The sequence below is a fragment of the Dama dama genome, chromosome 4 (assembly GCF_033118175.1).
Source record: "Dama dama isolate Ldn47 chromosome 4, ASM3311817v1, whole genome shotgun sequence".
Lineage (NCBI taxonomy): Eukaryota > Metazoa > Chordata > Mammalia > Artiodactyla > Cervidae > Dama > Dama dama.
In genome coordinates, this window is record NC_083684.1 from 54,158,328 (window position 1) to 54,180,236 (window position 21,909).

The window sequence follows — 21,909 nt, forward strand, 5'->3', positions numbered from 1 at the left end:
TCAGCTCACCGCGAGAGTACGCGGGTACCAGAGTCCGGGACCAGAGCCGCCCTGTCCGAGCGTGCGGGCGCCTGCGCACTCAGAGCCCAAGCCCACCGGCTACCGGCCGTGGACTACATTTCCCAGAAGGCCCTCCCCCCAGAAGGCCCAGGGGGAGGGCCTTCTGGGAAACTTCACCCAGAAGGCTTCACGGAGCCGTCCTTTCCGGGTTGCGCAGCCATCTCAAGTGAGCCACCGCGGGTAAACTTCACCCAGAGGGCTTCACCGAGCCGTCTTTTCCGGGTTGCCCAGCCACCGCATGTGAGTTTGTAGAAGCTGGGGAGAAGTTGGTGCTAGGTGAGGCGGAGCAGGATTTGTCCAGGGTGGAGATGGAGATGCCGCCCAAAGTGAGGAACCCAGGGAGGCTTTTCTGCCTGCAGCCTCAGGCCTGTGCGGGCAGGAGGAGAGGAGGAAAGCGATTGTGTGAGTGTGTGTGTGTGTGTGTGTGCCGGACAAAGTCAGGCCTCCTGTCGATGGGTGCGGTTGTCTGATAATGGTGCTTGGTTCAGTGATGAGTGTGACTGACCCACGCTCTTGCTGCCTTACCCTCCCTCCCCTCAGCCCTGGTGTCTGCACAGAGCTATGTCCTCAAGAGAAAAGTCCAAGATTGAACCCCAAGATTAAGGTTCCCAGCAAGAAGGCACAGTCCTGGGCTTGGAATGGGGCTTTTAGAGCTAAAAGTGTCTCCGAGACAGACTCCTGGGGGGTCCTTACTTGGAGACAATGTGGGTGCTGCTGCATTTTTCTGAACCACAGCATCCCCTTACCTCTCTGATCCTAGGAGTCGGCTATCATGTCAAAGACGGGCTCCCATCTGGTCACAGGCGTGAGGTAGAGCTGATGTGGCCCTGGAGGGGACATTACCCGTCTGGCTGTGCTCTAAGAAAGGCTTGGTGTCTCATGATTTCCTTCTTCCCCAGTCCTGCCAGTCTTTGCAAGAAGGATCCTGAAGAGAAAGGAAAAAATTTTCCCCATCTAAAAGTACAGATCAGGTGAGCTTCTACTTTCTCTTTGTTCATAAATGCATTTTTGTTTTTAGTACATAGAAACATTTGCTTTTCTTTTCCTGAAATGTCAGTGACCTATTCTAGGCTTTCCTTCTCAATAAATGAGGGGCCATGCAGATGGGTCCCCCTCTCATTCACTTTTTGTAATAGTAAATATATATCCTGGAGTCTAAAGTTACAACTTTGCTTAATAAAGCAAATGAGATGAATATTTAAGTGGAATCACATCATTGCTGTCCTGCAGAACCTCAGTTTAAAAGTGAGGCAAGATCAGAGGTGGTCTGATTGGTGTCAGTGACATGGGCATCTGCTTTTTAAGGTGTTTAGGAGCAGGAGCGTGATTGGAAATCATGGAAATCTGTGTCATCATGCGTAAGATTTTTTCCAGGGAATTGATGGGTTCAGATTTGCTTATAAAGAGTTTGTCAAAAGAAAAAAAATGTGCATATGAGTAAAGTAAGATTCATTGTGATGAACAATAATACTCAAATTTTAAATTTTATATGAATAGCATTTACTATTATTGGGATTCAGAGATATTTTACAAGTGTTATATCCAAAGTGATATTTCAGTTGATTATTCAGTGGAGAAAGGGGAAACAAACCAAACACTGTCTGTCTGCTTTGCCCACATTTTTTTATTTAGTCTGCAGATGCCCCTCACCTGATATGTTCATTCAGAGGAGAATTTTGTCTGTGAAAAGGTCTTATTGTATTGAAGAAGAATGTTCAAGAGTTGTTAGTCTTTATTAATAATGGTCATACTGATTCCCTTACTATTCCCACACATGTCAAACAGATTTGCTTCCAAGATTTTCAAATATTTTTAATTGGGTATAGATTTGTTGTATACTTAATATTATGGAATTGATACTTATTTTTTTCAAAAGGTTATTCAGTTATATTACATAAGGGACTTGTAAAAAAGAAAGTTAAAATAACCCTGGCATCATGATTAATATTTTGGGGAGGTTTATTTTAGCAAAAAATTTTTTCTGTGAACCTGTATATGTGTGTGTGTATGCATGTGTGTGCAGAATAGAAACTGTTCTAACTGAACATTCAAAGGACACAGATTCCACAACTCTTATTTGAAAAAAGTAATTCTACCAAACCAGAGGTTTCTTATATCTCCATGAATATAGAAAGAAGAGGAACATGTCAGTGAAGCTTCATAAACCTTCCAAGTATTTATACCTCCAAATTTAGCATTATATAAATCAACTATGAATAATTATTATGGCATAATTTATCAAATAAGATAGCCTTTCAGGATTAAACTTTTTTAGGTTGCTTTTGGGACTTTGCTGGTGGTCCAGTGGCTGGGACTCCATGCTCTCAATGCAGGGAGCCCAGGTTCGATCCCTGGTCAGGAAACTAGATCCCACATGCTGCAACTAAGACCCAGAACAGCCTAAATAAATAAATATTAAAAAAATTAAGTTGCTTTAACAGGACACAGTAATAACCTCTCCAGTCCACGTATCTTTAAATGCAAACAACATTTTGGAAGACAGGTTTATAATAGTAGAAAATAGAATAAAATGGTAATAACTGTAAATATTAATGTAAATCTTTACATAGGACAGGAGAATAAGATTGAACCTCTTACTAATATTCTCCATTTAATTCTCTTTATCAACTTTATGTTGAAGAATTGTGTCTCTTCTTTTGTAGTAGCAAGGATGAGGAGAGATGTGCTTACCACTTTAAAGCCTTGCCTCTAAAATATGTAAAATATCATTATAAAAAAAAGTGGGCATGAGAATCAAATTTTACTATAAAAACAGAAAGTAGAAAATAATTTCATAACAATACCATCTAACTTTTATTTAGCAATTACATGTCACTAAATGCTGTCTATGTAATGTCCCAATCTTCATGACAACTGTAGGAGACTGGTACTGTTCTTATCCCCAGTTTATCAATAAACTAACTGAGAAGTTGGCAGCTGTCAGATTAGGGCTTACATTCTGAAAATCAACAACAGAGTCTGTGTTATGAATGACATAATCTCTCCCTTAATTTTACATACTTTTTTTTTTTTCCGGCTGCACCACTCAGCTTGCAGGATCTTAGTTCCCCCACCAGGTATCGAACCTAGGCCCTGAGCAGTGAAAGCACAGAGCTCTAACCACTGGACAGCCAGAGAATTCCCCATACTTGTTTAATTTGCCTGTATCAGTCAGTGATTAATCATGAATATCCTTCTCCAACATAAAATATTGACCAGTATAATCGGTATTAATAGGGGCCTTAGTGTGCCATCAAAACTGACCATAGTTTTATATTTAAAATGGATAACAAACAAGGACCCACTGTATAGCACACAGAACTCTACTCAGTGTTATGTGGCAGCCGGGATGGGAGGGGGTTTGGGAGAGAAGGGATATATGTATATGTATGGCTAAATCCCTTCACCGTTCACCTGAAAATATCATAACATTGTTAATCAGCTGTACCCCAAAACAAAATAAAAAGTCCAAAGGGGGGCGAAAACCTGACCATAATTTATTTAACCTGTTGCCTCCTGTAGCTATTTATTTTTCTAACAGTTGGTTATTCTAAGTTGTTATATGATAGACATCTCGTGCATGTATCTTAGTGTGCTAAGAAAAACTGCCTAAAAATGGAGTTTTGGTTGAATAACAGACATAAGGGCTCACAGTATGCTGAGTCTTATGGTAGTTAGAGGAAAACAAGCATTGAGCATAGTCACTATCCTTAAGTTTCTTGTAATACAGCAATTATTATAAAGTCAAAATAGACAGAATAAGCATGAGATTGGAGGCAATAAGGGCTTCCCTGGTGGCTCAGTGGTAAAGAATCTGCCTGCAATGCAGAAGATGCGAGTTCGATCCCTGGGTTGGGAAGATTCCCTGGAGAAGGAAATGGCAATCCACTCCAGTATTCTTGCCAGGGAAATCCCATGAACAGAGGAGCCTGGTGGGCTAAAGTCCATGGGATCGCAAAAGAGTTGGACACAACTGAGCGACTAGACAACAACAACAAGGAGGTAATAAAGCCACTAGAGATACTCAGGTCACATTTCTTGGGAGTTCATAGAAAGAAAATAGTATTTCTCTAGCAACCTCTGTCAGCTTTTGGCCAGTTTATTCTGAGTTTAGGGGAACTCTGTGGTGAAAAAATGAAATTTAGGCTGTATGATTCTTACCAGCTCTGTCCAGTAAAACTTTCTGCAGAGGTGAATATGTTCTGTATTTACATTCTCTAGTATGGTAGCTACTAGCCACATGAGCCTCTCGAGCACTCGAAATGTGGCTGGTGCAACTGAGACAGTGAACTTCTAATTTTACTTAAATTTGATTTGATTTAAATAGTTATATGTGGCTATTGTGATAGCACAACTTAATATCTAACAGTTTTGCTTCTAATGATGTTAGATTCAAAGCAAGACTAATGGAACAGATACAGATCAACATCATCAGAAATTTGGGTGGACTGAAGACCCTTTTTTTTCTTTCTTTCTTTAGCTGCACCGGGTCTTAGTTGCTACACGTGGGATTTTCCATCTTTGTTGCGGCATGTGGGATCTAGTTCAATGACCAGGGATTGAACCCTGGCCCCCTGCATTGGGAGCTCAGGGTCTTAGCCACTGGACCACCAGGGAAGTCCCTGCAGACCCTTCTGCTGGAGTGCCTGGTCTAGCTTCATGCAGGAAGCCCCTGATTTGTATCCAGACTTGTGCAGGTGGTCCCCTGTGGTATAGGGAAAGTTTGGCTTCATTTAGGCTCCCTCTTTTCTCTTCTGATTTGTATGTGGGATATCATGGGGATAGAAATACAAAGAAGGCAAAACAGGATCATATTAACTAAGTCATTTTGGGATTCCTTTGAGACACGGCTGGTCTCAGAGTCTCATTCCTCCCCCAGTCCTAGCTTCTCTGGATTCTGTGCTTTTCGAGTGGAGGAACCCCAAAGAGGACTACGAAGTTCTTGCAGTTCTACAACCATGGCCCATGTAAGTTCACATTTCTCCTCCTTGAGATGTGGTTTTGAATTCATGTGATCACGTTTATTATCCTGAAACTTCCTTCCTGAGACAGCACTATTGCTCAAGTTGCCCTCAATCACTCTGATCTCAGTGAAGGATGGAGCCACACATCTTAGTGGCCTTCTTCTTTGCCCCTTGTTTCTCTCTCCAGTGTTCACCAATTTCATCACCTCTCCAAGGACTCAGTCTCTCTAAAGACCAATGGTGGAGCAGTGGTGGGTGAAGTTGCTTGAGGGAAATCCTTGAACTTCTCTTATTAGAGTCATGATTCCATGACACAGAGATGATGGTCCATTAGACTCCACAGACCTGGGTGTTTCAGGTTGATAAGATGGAATTTAGTGTTGGTTTTTTTGCACATGATGAGATCTCATATTCTAAGAGGTTTATAGGACTAGATTGGAGTGTGATTGAGGCCTGCATGTTGGAATCTCAAGGGTCTGTCCAAGGGGTCCCCAGAGGGATAAATAATAGGACAGAAGTCAGTTTTGTGCTTGAGGAGGGTATGTGGGTCTCTAGTGACATCAGTGTCATTGTGGATCATCCTGCATCATCATCCTTCAGCTTAGGATCCAAACAAGTGTTCCTGAGGGATGGTGGTGGTGGTGGTAGCAGGTGGGAAGACCCTTCCAGATCCCTAATGGGGGGACGAAGAAAGGCTAAAGGGACTAGCTTTAGAAAGAAATGCTAGGGCTTCCCTTGTAGCTCAGCTGGTAAAGAATCCACCTGCAATGTGGTAGACCTAGGTTTGATCCCTGGGTTGGGAAGATCCCCTGGAAAAGGGAAAGGCTACCCACTCCAGTATTTTGGCCTGGAGAATTCTATGGACTGTATAGCCCATGGGATCACAGAGTCAGACATGACTGAGCAACTTTCACTTTTCACTTTCAAAGGGACTGGGGGAGACCTTAGACATTTTGTCCAACCTAAATGCCTAAAAGTGACAGAAGGATTAGTCCAATACATCTACAAGACGGATGAATAGCCAGCCAGTAAATAAAATAATTTGTCATCTGTTATGACAAGGGAAAATGCTTATGATATTATCTTGCATAATAATGAACCTACACCCTTTTAAAAGCACTCAGTGGGCCCTTTGCTGGTGACCCGCTGAGCCGTCAAGAAAGGGCAGAGTGAAAACACCGCTTTTGGGTGAAGCGGCAGCATGTTGTGTTGTTTGGCTTCAATCGGTGGTGTGACAAGGTGAAAAAAAAAAAGAAGAAAGAAAAAAAAAAAAATAATGAACCTGAGTATTGATTAAATCAAATGTCTGCCGCTGTGCTGTGCTCAGTCATGATTGACTCTCTGCAACCCTATGGACTGTAGCGTACCAGGTTCCTCTGTCCATGGGATTTTCCAGGGAAGAATACTGCCAGTAGGTTGCCATTGCCTCCTCCAAAGGATCTTCCTGACCCAGGGATCAAACTCTGGGCATGTGGATTCGTTACCAACTGCGCCAAATCAAATGTCAGTAAAGTCCTATTTTCTTAGAGATTTTGGAGTATTTGGGGGAAAAACAATTCATTACTTATTTTTCTTTTAGTTTTTTGAAAGGAAAACAACATAACTCACATTTATTTACAACTTAAACTATTCGCATGATAGGCAGTGTGCTTATTTATATGATTTTGTTTCACTGGAAAACTTTATCCACTCATTACATGATATACAGGACATTCTATTTGTAACAACTGTACTCTTCAAAAGTAGATAGGCACTCCATTTTACAAATTACTGATTTTCTTTTTCTTCCATACATGTTACGGGCTTGATACCAGATTAACTGCTTGTTATAGTGCCTCTTTCCTACAATGCAGTTTTCCCCTTTTGAAAATACAGTTAAAACATTGTTTATAATACATGGGTCTGTCATTTCAGATGTCCTTGTCATTCAGTGATGTGGCCATAGACCTCTCCCAGGAAGAGTGGGAGTGCATGAACCCTGTTCAGAGGGCCTTGTACAGGGATGTGATGTTGGAGAACTACAGCAACCTGGTCTCATTGGGTAAGGATATCTGCACAAATAATTGACAGTCTGCCTTCTGGAATACCAGTTTTCTCCACTGTTGAATTTCAGAGCTCTGTTTTAAGACACCAGCTGAATGGCTTTCCCCTATTTTGAAAGAATGGTTTGAGTATTATTGAGTTGGAAACGGGCATTTGGTTAAGTGCCATCTTCTCTATCCTTCAGTGACCTTCACTCTTTCCTCTGGTCCTTCCTACAGTTGCCTGTTATTCTACATTATTTCTAGGTTTGAGTCCTGTAGTATGTTCAGAGAAGTCAGGTGTTATATATGTGCATGCTCAGAATTCCTGAGAATTAGCTAGTCTTAGAGTTTTGTGTTTTCGTGATCATCAGAGGAGCCTCTACAGTTTATATAGTGATAGATGGATTAACAATATTCATTTACTTTTTTTTTTCGGTTGTGCCACTTGGCGTGCAAGATCTTAGTTCCCCATCCAGGGATCAAACACACACCCCCTGCAGTGAAAGCACAGAGCCCTAACCACTGGATCATCAGGGAAGTCCCCAGTAATATTCATTTAAAATTGAAGTAAACTCATCCCATCCTAGAAGAGACATATTCTCTCTAACCTACTTCTGGTTGAAAATTCTAGTCTGTGAATCTTACATTTTCTATTGAAAGAATTCTGAGAGAAAAAAAATAAAAAATAAAAAAAAAATAAAAGAAAGAATTATGAGGAAGAACTTGGAAGTATTTTTGAAGACAATATTTTTCTTTTGGGCTTCCCAGGTGACTCGGTGGTAGAGAATCCTTCTGACTCTTCAGGAGACATGGGTTTGATCCCTAATGGGGAAGATCCCCTTGAGAAAGAAATGGCAAGCCACTCTAATATTCCTGACTGGAAAATCCCATGGACAGAGGAGCCTGATGGGCTACAGTCCATGGGGTCACAAAAGAGTCAGACATGACTTAATAACTAAACAGTAACAAGAAATTTTTCTTTTACTAAAATAAGAACAACAACAAAAATAATACTGCATGCTAGGCATCCTTGCAAGCTCTTATATATATTAATTCATTTAATTTTCACAAGAGTCCTCTAAGGTAATAATAGCCCCATTTACACTGATAAAAGCATAACACATGGAAGGAGTAAGTGCTGGCGAGTGACAGAGTATTTGAACCCAGACCACAGGGGTTCAGAGTCTGTGTCCTCAATGCCTTTCTGTACTGCCTTTAAATGCAGAACAGACCTTCTCCCTCCCCTATTTGGCCTCTTTAGTCCTGTGACCATGAATCCATCAAATGTTAATATTCTTCAGTGGCCTTTTCCATTTTATCAAATGCTCTTTTGACCTATAGGACTTCCCAGGTGATGTAGTGCTAAAGAATCCACCTGCTGGTACAGGAGGCATAAGAAATGTGGATTTGATCTGTGGGTCGGGAAGATCCCCTGGAGTAGGAAATGGCAACCCACTCTGGTATTCTTGCCTAGAAAATTCCATGGACAGAGGAGCCTGGGGGCTACAGTCCATAGGGTTGCAAAAAGTCAGACAGGATTGAGCACACGTATGCACATACACATACATACACACACAAACACACACACACACACACACACACACACACACACACATTTTGACCTAGAGTTTAATATAGATGTAACCAAGTCTAAATTAAGTCATTTTGAATTTTGCTTGTTGTGAGTCATGTGGCATTTCTTTCTTGTGAGCAGGATGTTCCACTCCTAAGCCAGACATGATTACTTTATTGGAGCAAGAGAAAGAGCCCTGGATGATAATGAGAGAAGGAACAGGAAGTTGGTTCACAGGTGAGTGATGCCAGATCAGCCAAGGTGGATGCCATCACACCCTCTGGGTCAGGGAGACACATGGCCGTGAGATGAAGGCTCCTTTCAAAGGCCCAAGGCCTGTGGGGAAAAGGCCTGATTTCTGGGAAAACATTAAAAGCCCCTCAACATGAGCTCCCAAAAGCACTTCATCTTTACCCTCATTTGTCATGCTCCTTATTTCACTTCTCTTCTATTTCCCTCCCATTTCAAAGAGGGAGCTGCCTTCTCTTTTCCCCATTGACAATCATTTTATCTATGTTTCCAAGTCCTCTTCTATATTTATACTTCTTTTCTTTTCTCCACTGCATAAAATTATTTTATACATATTTCCAACTTACTTGAAAGCAAGACTGTGCCCAAGTTTAAGTACTGTTGATATAGATTCCTACATGTTGTAGTAAAGAAGATGACCTGTACAGAGAAGCAGGGCAATATGGTGGTGATATGTTTTTATCTGTGGTAATTTGGCTGAATTTTATTCTAAGAGATGAAAGAGAAACCTTTGGGAAAAAAATTATGTACAGATTCTTAAAGTGATTTGCATCAGAATCATCTAATGAAAAAGATTAAAAACAAAGACATTCGGAATTTGTTCCTATAGATCTTCATTCCTTTTGTTTCTGTTGTTGCCCAAAAAGCAGTATGCGTAAGGAAGTCCCTACATCCATCCTAAGTAGGGGCGCCACTGACTTAATTTGTTCATCTAATCACTCATTTTACCCTCTTTTAGCACCACATCATTTTCTGAAGCCTTTTGCCTTCTTTCAAATTGCATTACAGCAACTTGGAGTTCTCTAAATCAGGATCCAGCAGACAAACAACTGACCATCTGCTTTTGAATGGCTCACAGGCTAAAACCAGTTTTTACATTTTTAGTGGTTGAAAAAAATCAGAAGAATGTTTTGTGAAACATAAAAATTTTACGAAATTCAAATTTCTGTGTCCATACACCATATGTGGTATTACAACATAGGTACACTTATTCAGTTATATACTGTCTAGGCTCCCTTCGAGCTTATAACAGCTGAGCTGGGTAATTGTCACAAAGACCGTATGTCCTATAAAGGCTAAAATTTTTACTATCTGGCTCTTTACAGAAAAAGTTTGCCGACCTCTGCTCTAAAACTCAACTTCTAATCTGTGTTATTCTTAGTTTGTCTTTTATTTTGACTATAAGATGCAATCCCTTATTCTACCCCCAACATAGAAAAATCACATCACAGCATTTGTTTCCTTTTTTTCCCTCCAGATTTGGAGTCTAAGTATTTCACCAAGAAGTTATTTCCAGAAAAGGATATTTGTGGACCACATTTGTTTCAGTTGCAGACAGTGGATGAAAGTCAAATTTATATCCACGAGGACACCATTTTCAGAAATGATTTGCAGTGTAAACATGAGTTTGAGAGACAAGAAGCACATCAAATGAGATATGCTAGTCAAATGATAATCCAAAACTGTGTAGCTCTTCCTCTACATGAGAAAATTCATGCCATAGAGAAATCATATGAATGTAAGGAATGTAGGAAGGCTTTTAGACAACAGTCACACCTTATTCAACATCTAAGAATTCATACTGGTGAGAGACCCTATAAATGCAAGGAATGTGAGAAAGCCTTTTGTCGTGTGGGAGACCTTAGAGTACATCAGAGAACTCATGCTGGGAAGAGACCCCATGAATGTAACAATTGTGGGAAGACTTTTAGGCTTCATTATCACCTTACTGAACATCAGAGAATGCATTCTGGTATGAAACCCTATGCGTGCAAAGAATGTGGAAAGGCCTTTAGTCGTGTTCGAGACCTTAGAGTACATCAGACAGTTCATGCTGGGGAGAGACCTTATGAATGTAAGGAATGTGGGAAGGCCTTTACGCTTCACTCTCAGCTTACCGAACATCAAAGAATTCATACTGGTGAGAGGCCTTATGAGTGTAAAATTTGTGGAAAGACCTTTAAGGTACAACGACACATTAGTCAACATCAGAAAACTCATACTGGTGACAAAGCCTATAAATGTAGTGTCTGTGGGAGGGCCTTCAGTCACGGCTCACACCTTGCTCAACATCAGAAAACTCATACTGGTGACAAAGCCTACGCCTGTAAAGACTGTGGTAAGTCCTTCAGTTCTCGTGCAGATCTTGCTCGACATCACAGAATTCATACTTGTGAAAAACCCTATGAATGCGAGGAATGTGGGAAGGCCTTCAGTAGACGCTGTCATCTTATTCGACATCACAAAATTCATACTTGTGAAAAACCCTATGAATGCAAGGAATGTGGGAAGGCCTTTATTCATAGCAGTCAACTTACTTCACACCAGCGAATTCACACCAATGAGAACACCTACGAGTGCAAAGAATGTGGAAAGATTTTCAGTCGTCGCTACAGTCTTACTCAACATTATACAATTCACACCGGTGAAAAACCCTATGTATGTAAAGAATGTGGAAAGGCCTTTCGCCTTCAAACAGAACGAACTGTGCATCACAGAATTCATACCGGTGAAAAGCCCTTTAAATGTCAGGAATGTGGGAAAGCCTTTGTCCGTAGGCATTATCTTTCTCAACATGAGAGAACTCATACTGGTGAGAAACCTTATGTATGTGACAAATGTGGGAAGACCTTTAGTCGGCGCTGTTATCTTACTCAACATCACAGAATCCACACCGGGGAGAAACCCTACATATGCGACAAATGTGGGGAGGCTTTTAGTTGTAGTTATCAACTTACCTTTCATCGAAGAATTCACACTGGTGAGAGTCCATACAAATGTAAGGAATGTGGAAAGGTCTATAGTCGCCGGTATCATCTTACTCATCATTTTAGACTTCATACTGGTGAGAAACCTTATGGGTGTAAAGTATGTGGGGGTGCCTTCCGTCTTCGATCAGGACTTACTCGACATTACATAACTCATACAGGTGAAAAACCCTATGAATGTAAAGAATGTGGGAAAGCCTTTGGTGTTAAGTCAGAACTTAAACGACATCACAGAATTCATACTGGTGAGAGACCCTATAAATGTAAACAATGTGTGAAGGCTTTTGTTCGTCGTGATCAACTCACTGTACATCAGAGAAATCACATTAGTTAGGAATCCCTATGCATAATGTAAAGAGGATATTGATTGGTTGCTAAGTTGTGTCTGACTCTTTGTGACCCCATGGACTAGCCTACCAGGCTCCTCTGTCCATGGGATTTCTCAGGTAAGAATATTGGAGTGGGTTGCCATTTCCTCTCCAGGGGATCTTCCTGACCCATGATTCCTGCATTGCAGGTGGATTCTTTACCATCTGAGCTACTGGGGAAGCCCCTACAGAGGATACAGTGACCTTTAGAAAATGCTTTTTATAACAACAGAGAATTCATAATTAAGAAAAATTTTACTTGTTAGGGAACATGTGGTAATCCCCTTTGCTTCATGCTTAAAAGTTAACAGAAATAGTTTTATGCTACATATGTTGATTGAAAGCTGAAGAAATTAAAGCATCACCCAGTCTTGGTTAACTTTAGAGAATGGTACTGCTGCAGTGCATCTGAACCCAAGATGAAGGATACCACCTCCCACAAAAATTGTTGACCAGTACTTTTAAGAGGCACAATGAAATTGGATTACCAGATAAAACTGAAAGAAAAACAAATACACAAAATGGAAGCCCCCAATTTATTTTACTACTTTTTAAAAAATAATTTATTTTTTAAATTTAGAAGTTGTGCTGGGTCTTCATTGTTGTATGAGGGCTTTCTCTAGTTGTAGCAAGAGGGGGCTACTCTTTCTAGTTTTGGTGCATGGGCTTCTCATTGCAGTGACCTCTCTTCTTACAGAGCATGGGCTCTAAAGCACAGGCTCAGTAGTTGTGGCACAGAGGCTTAGTTATCCCTCAGCAGGTGGAATCTTCCTGAACCAGGATTGAACCCATGTACCCTGCATTGGCCCATGGATTCTTAACCGCTAGACCACCAGGGAAGTTCCCCCAATTTTTTGTTATTGGATTTAACAGACATAAATTGGCCCTGTCCTCTTTCTGTGAATAACTCTATAAGTATTTGCTCTCAGTGTCTCTACCTTAACTCATTGCAGACCAGAAGCAACCTGTGGACCAGCATCAGTACACAGACCACACTTTATGCAGCATTACAACAGAAAATAATTCTGTTAATGTGACAGATGTGGGAGAAGACTTTAGCCATGGTAGATTTTTACTAGAGTTCTCATAATTCCACCACTGCCTGTGTGGTATTGGCAAGGCACTCTTCCCCTCTGTGCCTCAGTTTTAAAGTGGTGATTATAGTACCTACCTAATAATACTTTTCTAAGGATGAAATGTTAATTTTAAAAGACCTTTAGAAGAGAATGTGTTCAATGATTACTACTTTCAGTGATATTAGTAAATTCATGTGAGAGGAAGACCCTGTGAATATAAGGAATTTTAAAAAACTGTCCACTATCTTTCATTTTGTTTACTTAAATAATTAATTATGGATAAAGTCTAGTAAAATAAACTTTCACCTCTAAAATTAAGAAGTCATTTCCAAAAACTAATGTGAAAAAGAAATCTCTAGAGTTGATAAATGTGGAGATTATGAGAGAAGGCTTTTGAAGAATCTGGGAGTGCTATAATGCTTTTTCTTTTATAAGCCATAAAGCAGACATGTTACTGTCTGCTTTTTCTGCTCCAAATTCATGATAAATTAGAAACTAACAATGAAAAGACCACTGTCTATTTGGAAAAAGAAAAATGCAATGAATAATATAATGGCCTCTCTAGAATCAATGGTTGTTAATATGTTCTCTGATTTGATTTGCTTTGTATAATTTTTGACATTTTTTACTGTAGTATCTGAGTATAAATATAGACATTAGACATCATGGGGCTTCCCTGGTGGCTCAGACCGTAAAGAACCTTCCTGCTGCAATGCAGGAGATCCAGATTCGATCTATGGGTTGGGAAGATCCCTTGGAGAAGGGAATTGCAACCCACTCCAGTATTCTTGCCAGGAGAATTCCATGGACAGAGGATCCTGGCAGGTCACAGTCCACGTGGTCGTAAAGAGGCAAACAGGACTGAGCGAATAAGCATGCACGCATAGCCGTCATAACATTGCACTTTACTTATCATGCAACGCCTAAGAAAGAAGACTGCCTCCTGCTCAACCACTGTGTGACTTCACACTGAAGGACATTAACAATAGTACCATATCTGTAATATTACACACAGATAACCAGTGCCTTAACTCAACATATCTAAAATAATGTCTCTGGGAATAGTAGTATTTAATGGTACTGGGGAAATGTTCTGAGGTCACTTATGAATGTCTAAATAATAAATCCCTTCTAAGGAAAAAATGCTCAGTATCAATCAAAGGACTTGAGAGGCCTACAATAAAATTTGCTTTTTATCCTATTGTTTCTTAACCTTTACTAAGGAAGTCTCATTCACAACACCTAATATCTTCAGGATGTGAACCCACACTGAAAATGCTGCCATAACTGAAGAAGAGTGACCCTCAAGATGGACAGTCCAGATCCATGGCAAGTGCTTACCTATGTTGGGAAAGGAAATGCATGGAGTGTTTCTCTGTTGCTCATATCTTCCTCTGCAGTCAACTGCTTGTGCTTTAAATGTAGGGCTGATACTTTCTACAAAAGTAAACACTAATCTAGTTTTTTATATGAATATATCATGATGTATTTAAACCTCTTATTTTTTAATGTTCAGGTTTAACAATTTTTCAATTTCAGATATATCCTTGTCTGTAACCACTGGTTTGTGTGAACTGGAATTTCTTTAATTGTACTCATGGAAAAGTAGAACTGCTCATACATTATATATTCTTTGAGTTATGTTAGATATTGCTAAATTGATCATAGGTTAAATACACTTCCAATTCTACTAGATATGGCCAAGTTGTTCTCTTAGACTCCTATTGAATTGAGTTTTCCTACAGCTTCATATTAGGTATAAGTTTTACTAAATATTTTGATAAATTTCAATTTCAGTTGAGCATTTTTCAAATGTGGTTCTAGGCCAATCATTATTTCTTTACTTTGAATTTCCTATTTAAACTTTCTCCATTATTGTTGTTCTGTTGTTTGTTTTCTAATAGGCCTGAATGGTATTCTGGATACTTCATTTGCAATTATTTTCTCCTATCTTAAATATAGCAGTAGTTATCTACTGAACACTCATTCTATTTTTATGAGACAGATTTCTAAGTTATAAATTGCATAATCTGTATAACAATAAATTTTATTTTCTAATATTTATGCTTATTACTTTATTTACTTTTCTTCTTTTGATAGACTCTTCAGAACAAAGTTGAATATTATGGTAATAGCAGTCATCAATTTCTCTGAATTTAGAAATATCCCAGTATTTAATCATTTACTATAATGTTCACTCTATTTGGAGATAAATTCTTCTTGTTGCCTCTAAATAATTTCCTTCAATATTTGTAGGGGACCAGAGAATCCCTACTTTGTTTGCTAGTGAACTGCTGAATTTTGTCCAAGACCATTTTGTTATCTACTGATAAAATCTTATGTTTTTCATCTTAAATTTATTGATGTATTGATTTGTTACTATTTGTTTCTTGGTGTAAGTTTACTGGTGCCTTGATTTGTTTTTAATTAAAATTAAATTTTAAACAATTCTTGTAATATACTGTGATTTTTGTCATAGGGCTGAAGTTCATTTGGTAATATATTATTTAGAGTTTTTCCATCTCTAATCATATGTGAGGCAGTATTATAGTTTTCTTTTTCTTTGATAAGATTTTAGATTTGTAATTAACTTTCTTTAAAAACTATAAACAATCTGTCTATAAAATATAATGAATTTTAATATATTGACTATATATTTGATATCCTTGCCATAAATTCAGTTAGATCTAGAAGGTTTTTTTTTTTTTAATAAATTTCAGTTCAGTTCAGTCACTCAGTTGTGTCCAACTCTTCATGACCCCATGGACTGCAGCACACCAGGCCTCCTTGACCATCACCAACTCCCGGAGCCTACTCAAACTCATGTCTATGGTGTTGGTGATGCCATCCAACCATCTCATCCTCTGTCGTCCCCTTCTCCCGCCTTCAGTCTTTCCCAGCATCAGGGTCTTTTCCAGTGACTCAGTCCTTCGTATCAGGTGGCCAAACTACTGGAGTTTCAGCTTCAGCATCAGTCCTTCCAATGAATATTCAGGACTGATTTCTTTTAGGATTGACTGGTTGGATCTCCTTGCAGTCCAGGGGACTCTCAAGAGTCTTCTCCAACACCACAGTTCTAAAGCATCAATTCTTCGGCCCTCAGCTTTCTTTATAGTCCAGCTCTCACATCCATACATGACTACTGGAAAAACCATAGTCTTGACTAGACAGACTTTTGTTGGTAAAGTAATGTCTCTGCTTTTTAATATGCTTTCTAGGTTGGTCATAGCTTTTCTTCCAAGGAGCAAGAGTCTTTTAATTTCATGGCTGCAGTCACCATCTGCTGTGATTTTGGAGCCCAAGAAAATAAAGTCTGTCACTGTTTCCATTGTTTCCCCATCTATTTGCCATGAAGTGATGGGAGTGGATGCCATGATCTTAGTTTTCTGAATGTTGAGCTTTAAGCCAACTTTTTCACTCTCCTCTTTCACTTTCATCAAGAGGCTCTTTAGTTCTTCTTCAATTTCTGCCATGAGGGTGTTGTCATCTGCATATCTGAGGTTATTGACATTTCTCCCGGCAATCTTGATTCCAGCTTGTGCTTCCTCCAACCCAGCATTTCGCATGATGTCCTCTGCATATAAGTTAAATAAGCAGGGTGACGATATATAGCCTTGATGTACTCCTTTCCCGATTTGGAACCAGTCTCTTGTTCCATGTCCAGTTCTAACTGTTGCTTCTTGACCTGCATACAAATTTCTCAGAAGTCAGCTAAGGTGGTCTGGTATTCCCATCTCTTTCAGAATTTTCCAGTTTGTTGTGATCCACACAGTCAAAGGCTTTGGCATGGTCAATAAAGCAAAAGGAGACGTTTTTCTGGAACTTCCTTACTTTTTCGATGATCCAGCAGATGTTGGCAATTTGACCTCTGGTTCCTCTGCCTTTCCTAAATCCAGCTTGGACATCTGGAAGTTCACAATTCACATACTGTTGAAGCTTGGCTTGGAGAATTTTGAGCATTACTTTGCTAGAGTGTGAGATGAGTGCAATTGTACAGTAGTTTGAACATTCTTTGGCATTGCCTTTCTTTAGGATTGGAATGAAAATGGACCTTTTCCAGTCCTGTGGCCACTGCTGAGTTTTCTACTGGCATATTGAGTGCAGCACTTTCACAGCATCATCTTTTATGATTTGAAATAGTTCAACTGGAATTCCATCACCTCCACTAGCTTTGTTCATAGTATTCTTCCTAAGGCCCACTTGACTTCACATTCCAGGATGTCTGGCTCTGGGTGAGTGATCACACCATCATGGTTATCTGGATCATGAAGACATTTTTTGTATAGTTCTGTGTATTCTTGCCACCTCTTCTTAATATCTTCTGCTTTTGTTAGGTCCATACCATTTCTGTCCTTCATTGTGCTCATCTTTGCATGAAATGTTCCCTTGGTATCTCTAATTTTCTTTCTTTTTTTTTTTTTTTTCATTTATTTTTATTAGTTGAAAGCTAATTACTTTACAATATTGTAGTGGTTTTTGCCATACATTGACATGAATCAGCCATGGATTTACATGTGTTCCCCATCCTGATCCCCCCTCCCGCCTACCTCCCGGTATCTCTAATTTTCTTGAAGCGATCTCTAGTCTTTCCCATTCTATTGTTTTCCTCTATTTCTTTGCACTGATCACTGAGGAAGGCTTTCTTATCTCTCCTTGCTATTCTTTGGAACCCTGCTTTCAAATGGGTATATCTTTCCTTTTCTCCTTTGCCTTTTGCTTCTCTTCTTTTCTCAGCTATCTGTAAGGCCTTGTCAGACAACCATTTTCCCTTTTTGCATTTCTTTTTCTTGGGGATGATCTTGATCACTGCCTCCTATACAATGTCACGAACCTCCATCCATAGTTCTTCGGGCACTCTATCAGATCTAATCCCTTGAATCTATTTGTCACTTCCACTGAATAATCACAAGGGATTTGATTTAGGTCATACCTGAATGGTCTAGTGGTTTTCCCTATTTCCTTTGATTTAAGTATGAATTTGGCAATAAGGAGTTCATGATCTGAGCCACAGTCAGCTCCTGGTCTTGTTTTTGCTTACTGTATAGAGCTTCTCTATCTTTGGCTGCAAAGAATATAATCAATCTGATTTCAGTATTGACTATCTGGTGATGTCCATGCGTAGAGTCTTCTCTTGTGAGGTTGAAAGAGGGTATTTGCTGTGACCAGCGTGTTCTCTTAGCAAAACTCTGTTAGCCTTTGACCTGTTTCATTTTGTGTTCCAAGACCAAATTTACCTGTAACTCCAAGTATCTCTTGACTTCTTACTTTTGCATTCCAGTCCCCTATAATGAAGAGAACATCTTTTTTGGGTGTTTGTTCTAGAAGGTCTTGTACGTCTTCATAGAACTGTTCAAGTTCAGCTTCTTCAGCATTACTGGTTGGGGCATAGACATGCATTACTGTGATACTGAATGGTTTGCCTTGGAAACGACAGAGATCATTCTGTCATTTTTGAGATTGCATCCAAGTACTGCATTTTGGATTCTTTTGTTGACTATGAGCTACTGCATTTCTTCTAAGGGATTCTTGCCCACAGTAGTAGATATAATGGTTGTCTGAGTTAAATTCACCCATTGCAGTCCATTTTAGTTCACTGATTTCTAAAATGTTGATGTTCACTCTTACCATCTCCTGTTTGACTACTTGCAATTTGCCTTGATTCATGGACCTAACATTCCAGGTTCCTATGTAATATTGCTCTTTACAGCATTGGACTTTACTTCCATCACCCGTCACATCCACAACTAGGTGTTGTTTTTGCTTTGGCTGTGTCTCTTCATTCTTTTTGGAGTTATTTCTCTACTCTTTTCCAGTAGCATATTGGGCACCTACTGAGCTGGGGAGTTCATCTTTCAGTGTCATACCTTTTTGCCTTTTCATACTGTTCATGGGGCTCTCAAGGCAAGAATACTGAAGTGGTTTGCCATTCCCTTCTCCAGTGGACCACATTTTGTCAGAACTCTCTGCCATGACCTGACCATCTTGGATGGCCCTACATGGCATGGCTCATAGTTTCATTGAGCTAGACAAGGCTGTGGTCCATGTGATCAGTTTGGTTAGTTTTTGTGATTGTGGTTTTCATTCTGTCTGCCCTCTGATGGATAAGTTACTTAGAGTTTTCTATAACACAGTTGAGACATATATGAAGTTCATTTTTCATTTTCATTTCCCTTTATGTCCTTCACTTGCCTTATTGCACAGGTTAGGAAGATGACAAAAACAGAAAGATATCCCATGTTCTTGGATTGAAAGAATAAATATTGTTAAAATGACTGTGCTACCCAAGACAATCTACACATTCAGTGTAATCCCAATCAAATTACCAATGGCTTTTTTCACAGAACTGGAACAAAAAAAATTTTTTTTTTAATTTGTATGGAAACACAAAAAACCTTGATTAGTCAAAGCAATCTTGAGACAAAAAAACAGAGCTGGGGGAACCAGGTTCTCTGACTTCAGACTATACTACAAAGCTACAGTAATCAAGACAGTATGATACTGGCACAAAAATAGAAATATCAATCAATGGAACGGGAGAGAAAGCCCAGAGATAAACCCATGCGTCTATGGTCACCTAAATGACAAAGGAGGCAAGAATATATTGGAATATGTTAATATAATGGAGAAAAGATGCCTCTTCAGTAAGTGGTGCTGGGAAAACTGGATGGCTATATGTAAAAGAATGAAATTAGAATGCCATCTAACACCATACACAAAAATAAACTCAGAATGGGTCAAAAACCTAAATGTAAGACTGGACACTATAAAACTCTTGGAGGAAAACATAGGGAAAACACTCTGACATAAACAACAGCAAGATCTTTTCTGATCCACCTCTTAGGATAATGAAAATGAAAACAAAAATAAATAAACAGGACCTAATTAAACTTAAAAACTTTTGCACAGCAAAGGAAACCATAAACAAGATAAAAAGACAACCCTCAAAATGGTAGAAAATATTTGCAAATGAAGCAATGGATAAAGGATTAATCTCCAAAATATACAGAAGATCATGGAATTCAATATCAAAAAAACAAACAACCCAATCAAAAAATGGGTGGAAGACCTAAATAGACATCTCTCCAAAGAAGACATACAGATGGCCAAGAGGCACGTGAAAAGATGCTCAGCATCACAAATTATTAGAGAAATGCAAATCGAAACTACAATGAGATATCACCTCATACCAATTGGAATGGCCATCATCAAAAAAACCTACAAACAATAAATGCTGGAGAGGGTGTGGAGAAAAGAGAACCCTCTTGCACTGTTGGTGGGAATGTAAACTGAGACAGCTACTGTGGAGAACAGTGTGGAGGTTCCTTAAAAAACTAAAAATAGAACTACCATATGACCCAGCAGTCCCACTTCTGGGCACATACCCTGGGAAAACCATAATTCAAAAGGGCACATGTACCACAATATTCACTGAAGAACTGTTTACAGTGGCCAAGACGGCCAAGACATGGAAACGACATAAATGTCCAATGACAGATGAATGGATAAAGAAGATGTGGTACGTCTATATACACAATGGAATATTACTCAGCCATAAAAGGGAACGAAACTGGGTTATTTGTAGAAATGTGGATGAACCTCGAGTCCGTCATACAGAAAGAAGTAAGTCAGAAAGAGAAAAAAATATGTATTAATGCGCATATGCAGAATACAGAAAAATGGTACAGATGAACCTATTTGCAGGGCAGGAATAGAGACACAAATGTAGAGAACAGACTTGTGGACACAGCGGGCAAAGGGGAAGGTGTGATGAACTGAGAGAATAGCTTTGACATATACACACGATCATGTGTAAAACAGATGGCTAGCGGGAAGAGGAGCTTGTTGCTCTGTGATGACCTAGAGGGGTGTGAAGGACAGGAGAGGTGGGAGGGAGATGCAAAAGGGAGGCGATGTATGTATACTTGTAGCTGATTGATTTTGTTTTACAGCAGAAACGAACACAACATTGTAAAGCAACTATCCTCCAATTTAATTAATTAATTTTAAAAAGAAGGAGGTCTGGTAATTAGGACTCTGCACTTCCATAGCAAACGGGCGCGGGTTTGATCCCTGGCCGGGGAAGTGAGATCCCACATGCCCCTCAGGGTGCCCTCCTGCAAAAAAAAAAAAAATTTTTTTGTAAAAATCACACCTTTTGAAGTTGCGAGAGCTCGTGAGGACAGGCTGCTGCTGCCTCTAGCGGTGGGCCGAGGTTACTGTGGAGGGGGGCGGTGGGAGGGGGCGTGGACGGCCATCAGGGTATGAAAGCTAGATGTGAAGTAGGAAGGCGTGAAGAAGACAAAGTGGAACCTGGCTCCGGTCTCACAACCTCCAAGTTCTACGACGCGAGTGACCTGAGGAAGCCGGCACCCTGCCGTGGACAGCACACACAGCGCGCCTAGCGCTCGGCGGAGCTGAAGGCGGGCGCCTGCAGGAGCCAGCAGGCGAGCGCCCAGGGGAACAGCCACGTGGCCACTGCCCTTCAGAACATACGGCCCTGCTTCTCTTCCGGCTTCTAAATAGGGCACAAACGTGCCCTGGACCAAGCCTAACAGGAAACCATTCAGGAAGGGAGCTCTGGAGACCGTGGTCTAACTTAGCTAAATTGATGTGGTATAAAACCAAGCACGACTGGGACTCCCCTTGGTGGTCCAGCGGCTAAGTCTGCGAGCCCCCAGTGCAGGGCCCTGGGTTCCATCTCTGGTCAGGGAACTAGATCCCACATGCCACATGGAGGAGTTCGACTGCAACTAAACTGATGCCACATGTGACAATGGATGTCAAAGATCCCATGTGCTGCAACCAAGACCCAGCCCAGAGCAGCCAT

General features: G+C 40.1%; 1 protein-coding gene and 1 non-coding gene across 2 annotated transcripts in view; both read left to right on the forward strand.

Moving 5' to 3' along the window:
* The first annotated feature begins 202 nt into the window (after positions 1-202).
* ZNF780A (zinc finger protein 780A) overlaps positions 203-21,909 on the forward strand; it is a 428,674-nt gene continuing 406,967 nt past the window's right edge. The window contains exons 1-5 of the mRNA XM_061139329.1: positions 203-300; positions 960-1,031; positions 4,940-5,027; positions 6,939-7,065; positions 8,763-8,858. Coding sequence (XP_060995312.1) covers positions 5,019-5,027; positions 6,939-7,065; positions 8,763-8,858 — 232 coding nt within the window. The 5' untranslated portion in view covers positions 203-300; positions 960-1,031; positions 4,940-5,018. The remainder of the gene's footprint in view (positions 301-959; positions 1,032-4,939; positions 5,028-6,938; positions 7,066-8,762; positions 8,859-21,909) is intronic.
* LOC133055330 (small nucleolar RNA SNORA21) lies at positions 6,129-6,264 on the forward strand. Its single transcript, XR_009692619.1, has one exon. It is a non-coding gene; the product is annotated as a small nucleolar RNA SNORA21 (small nucleolar RNA).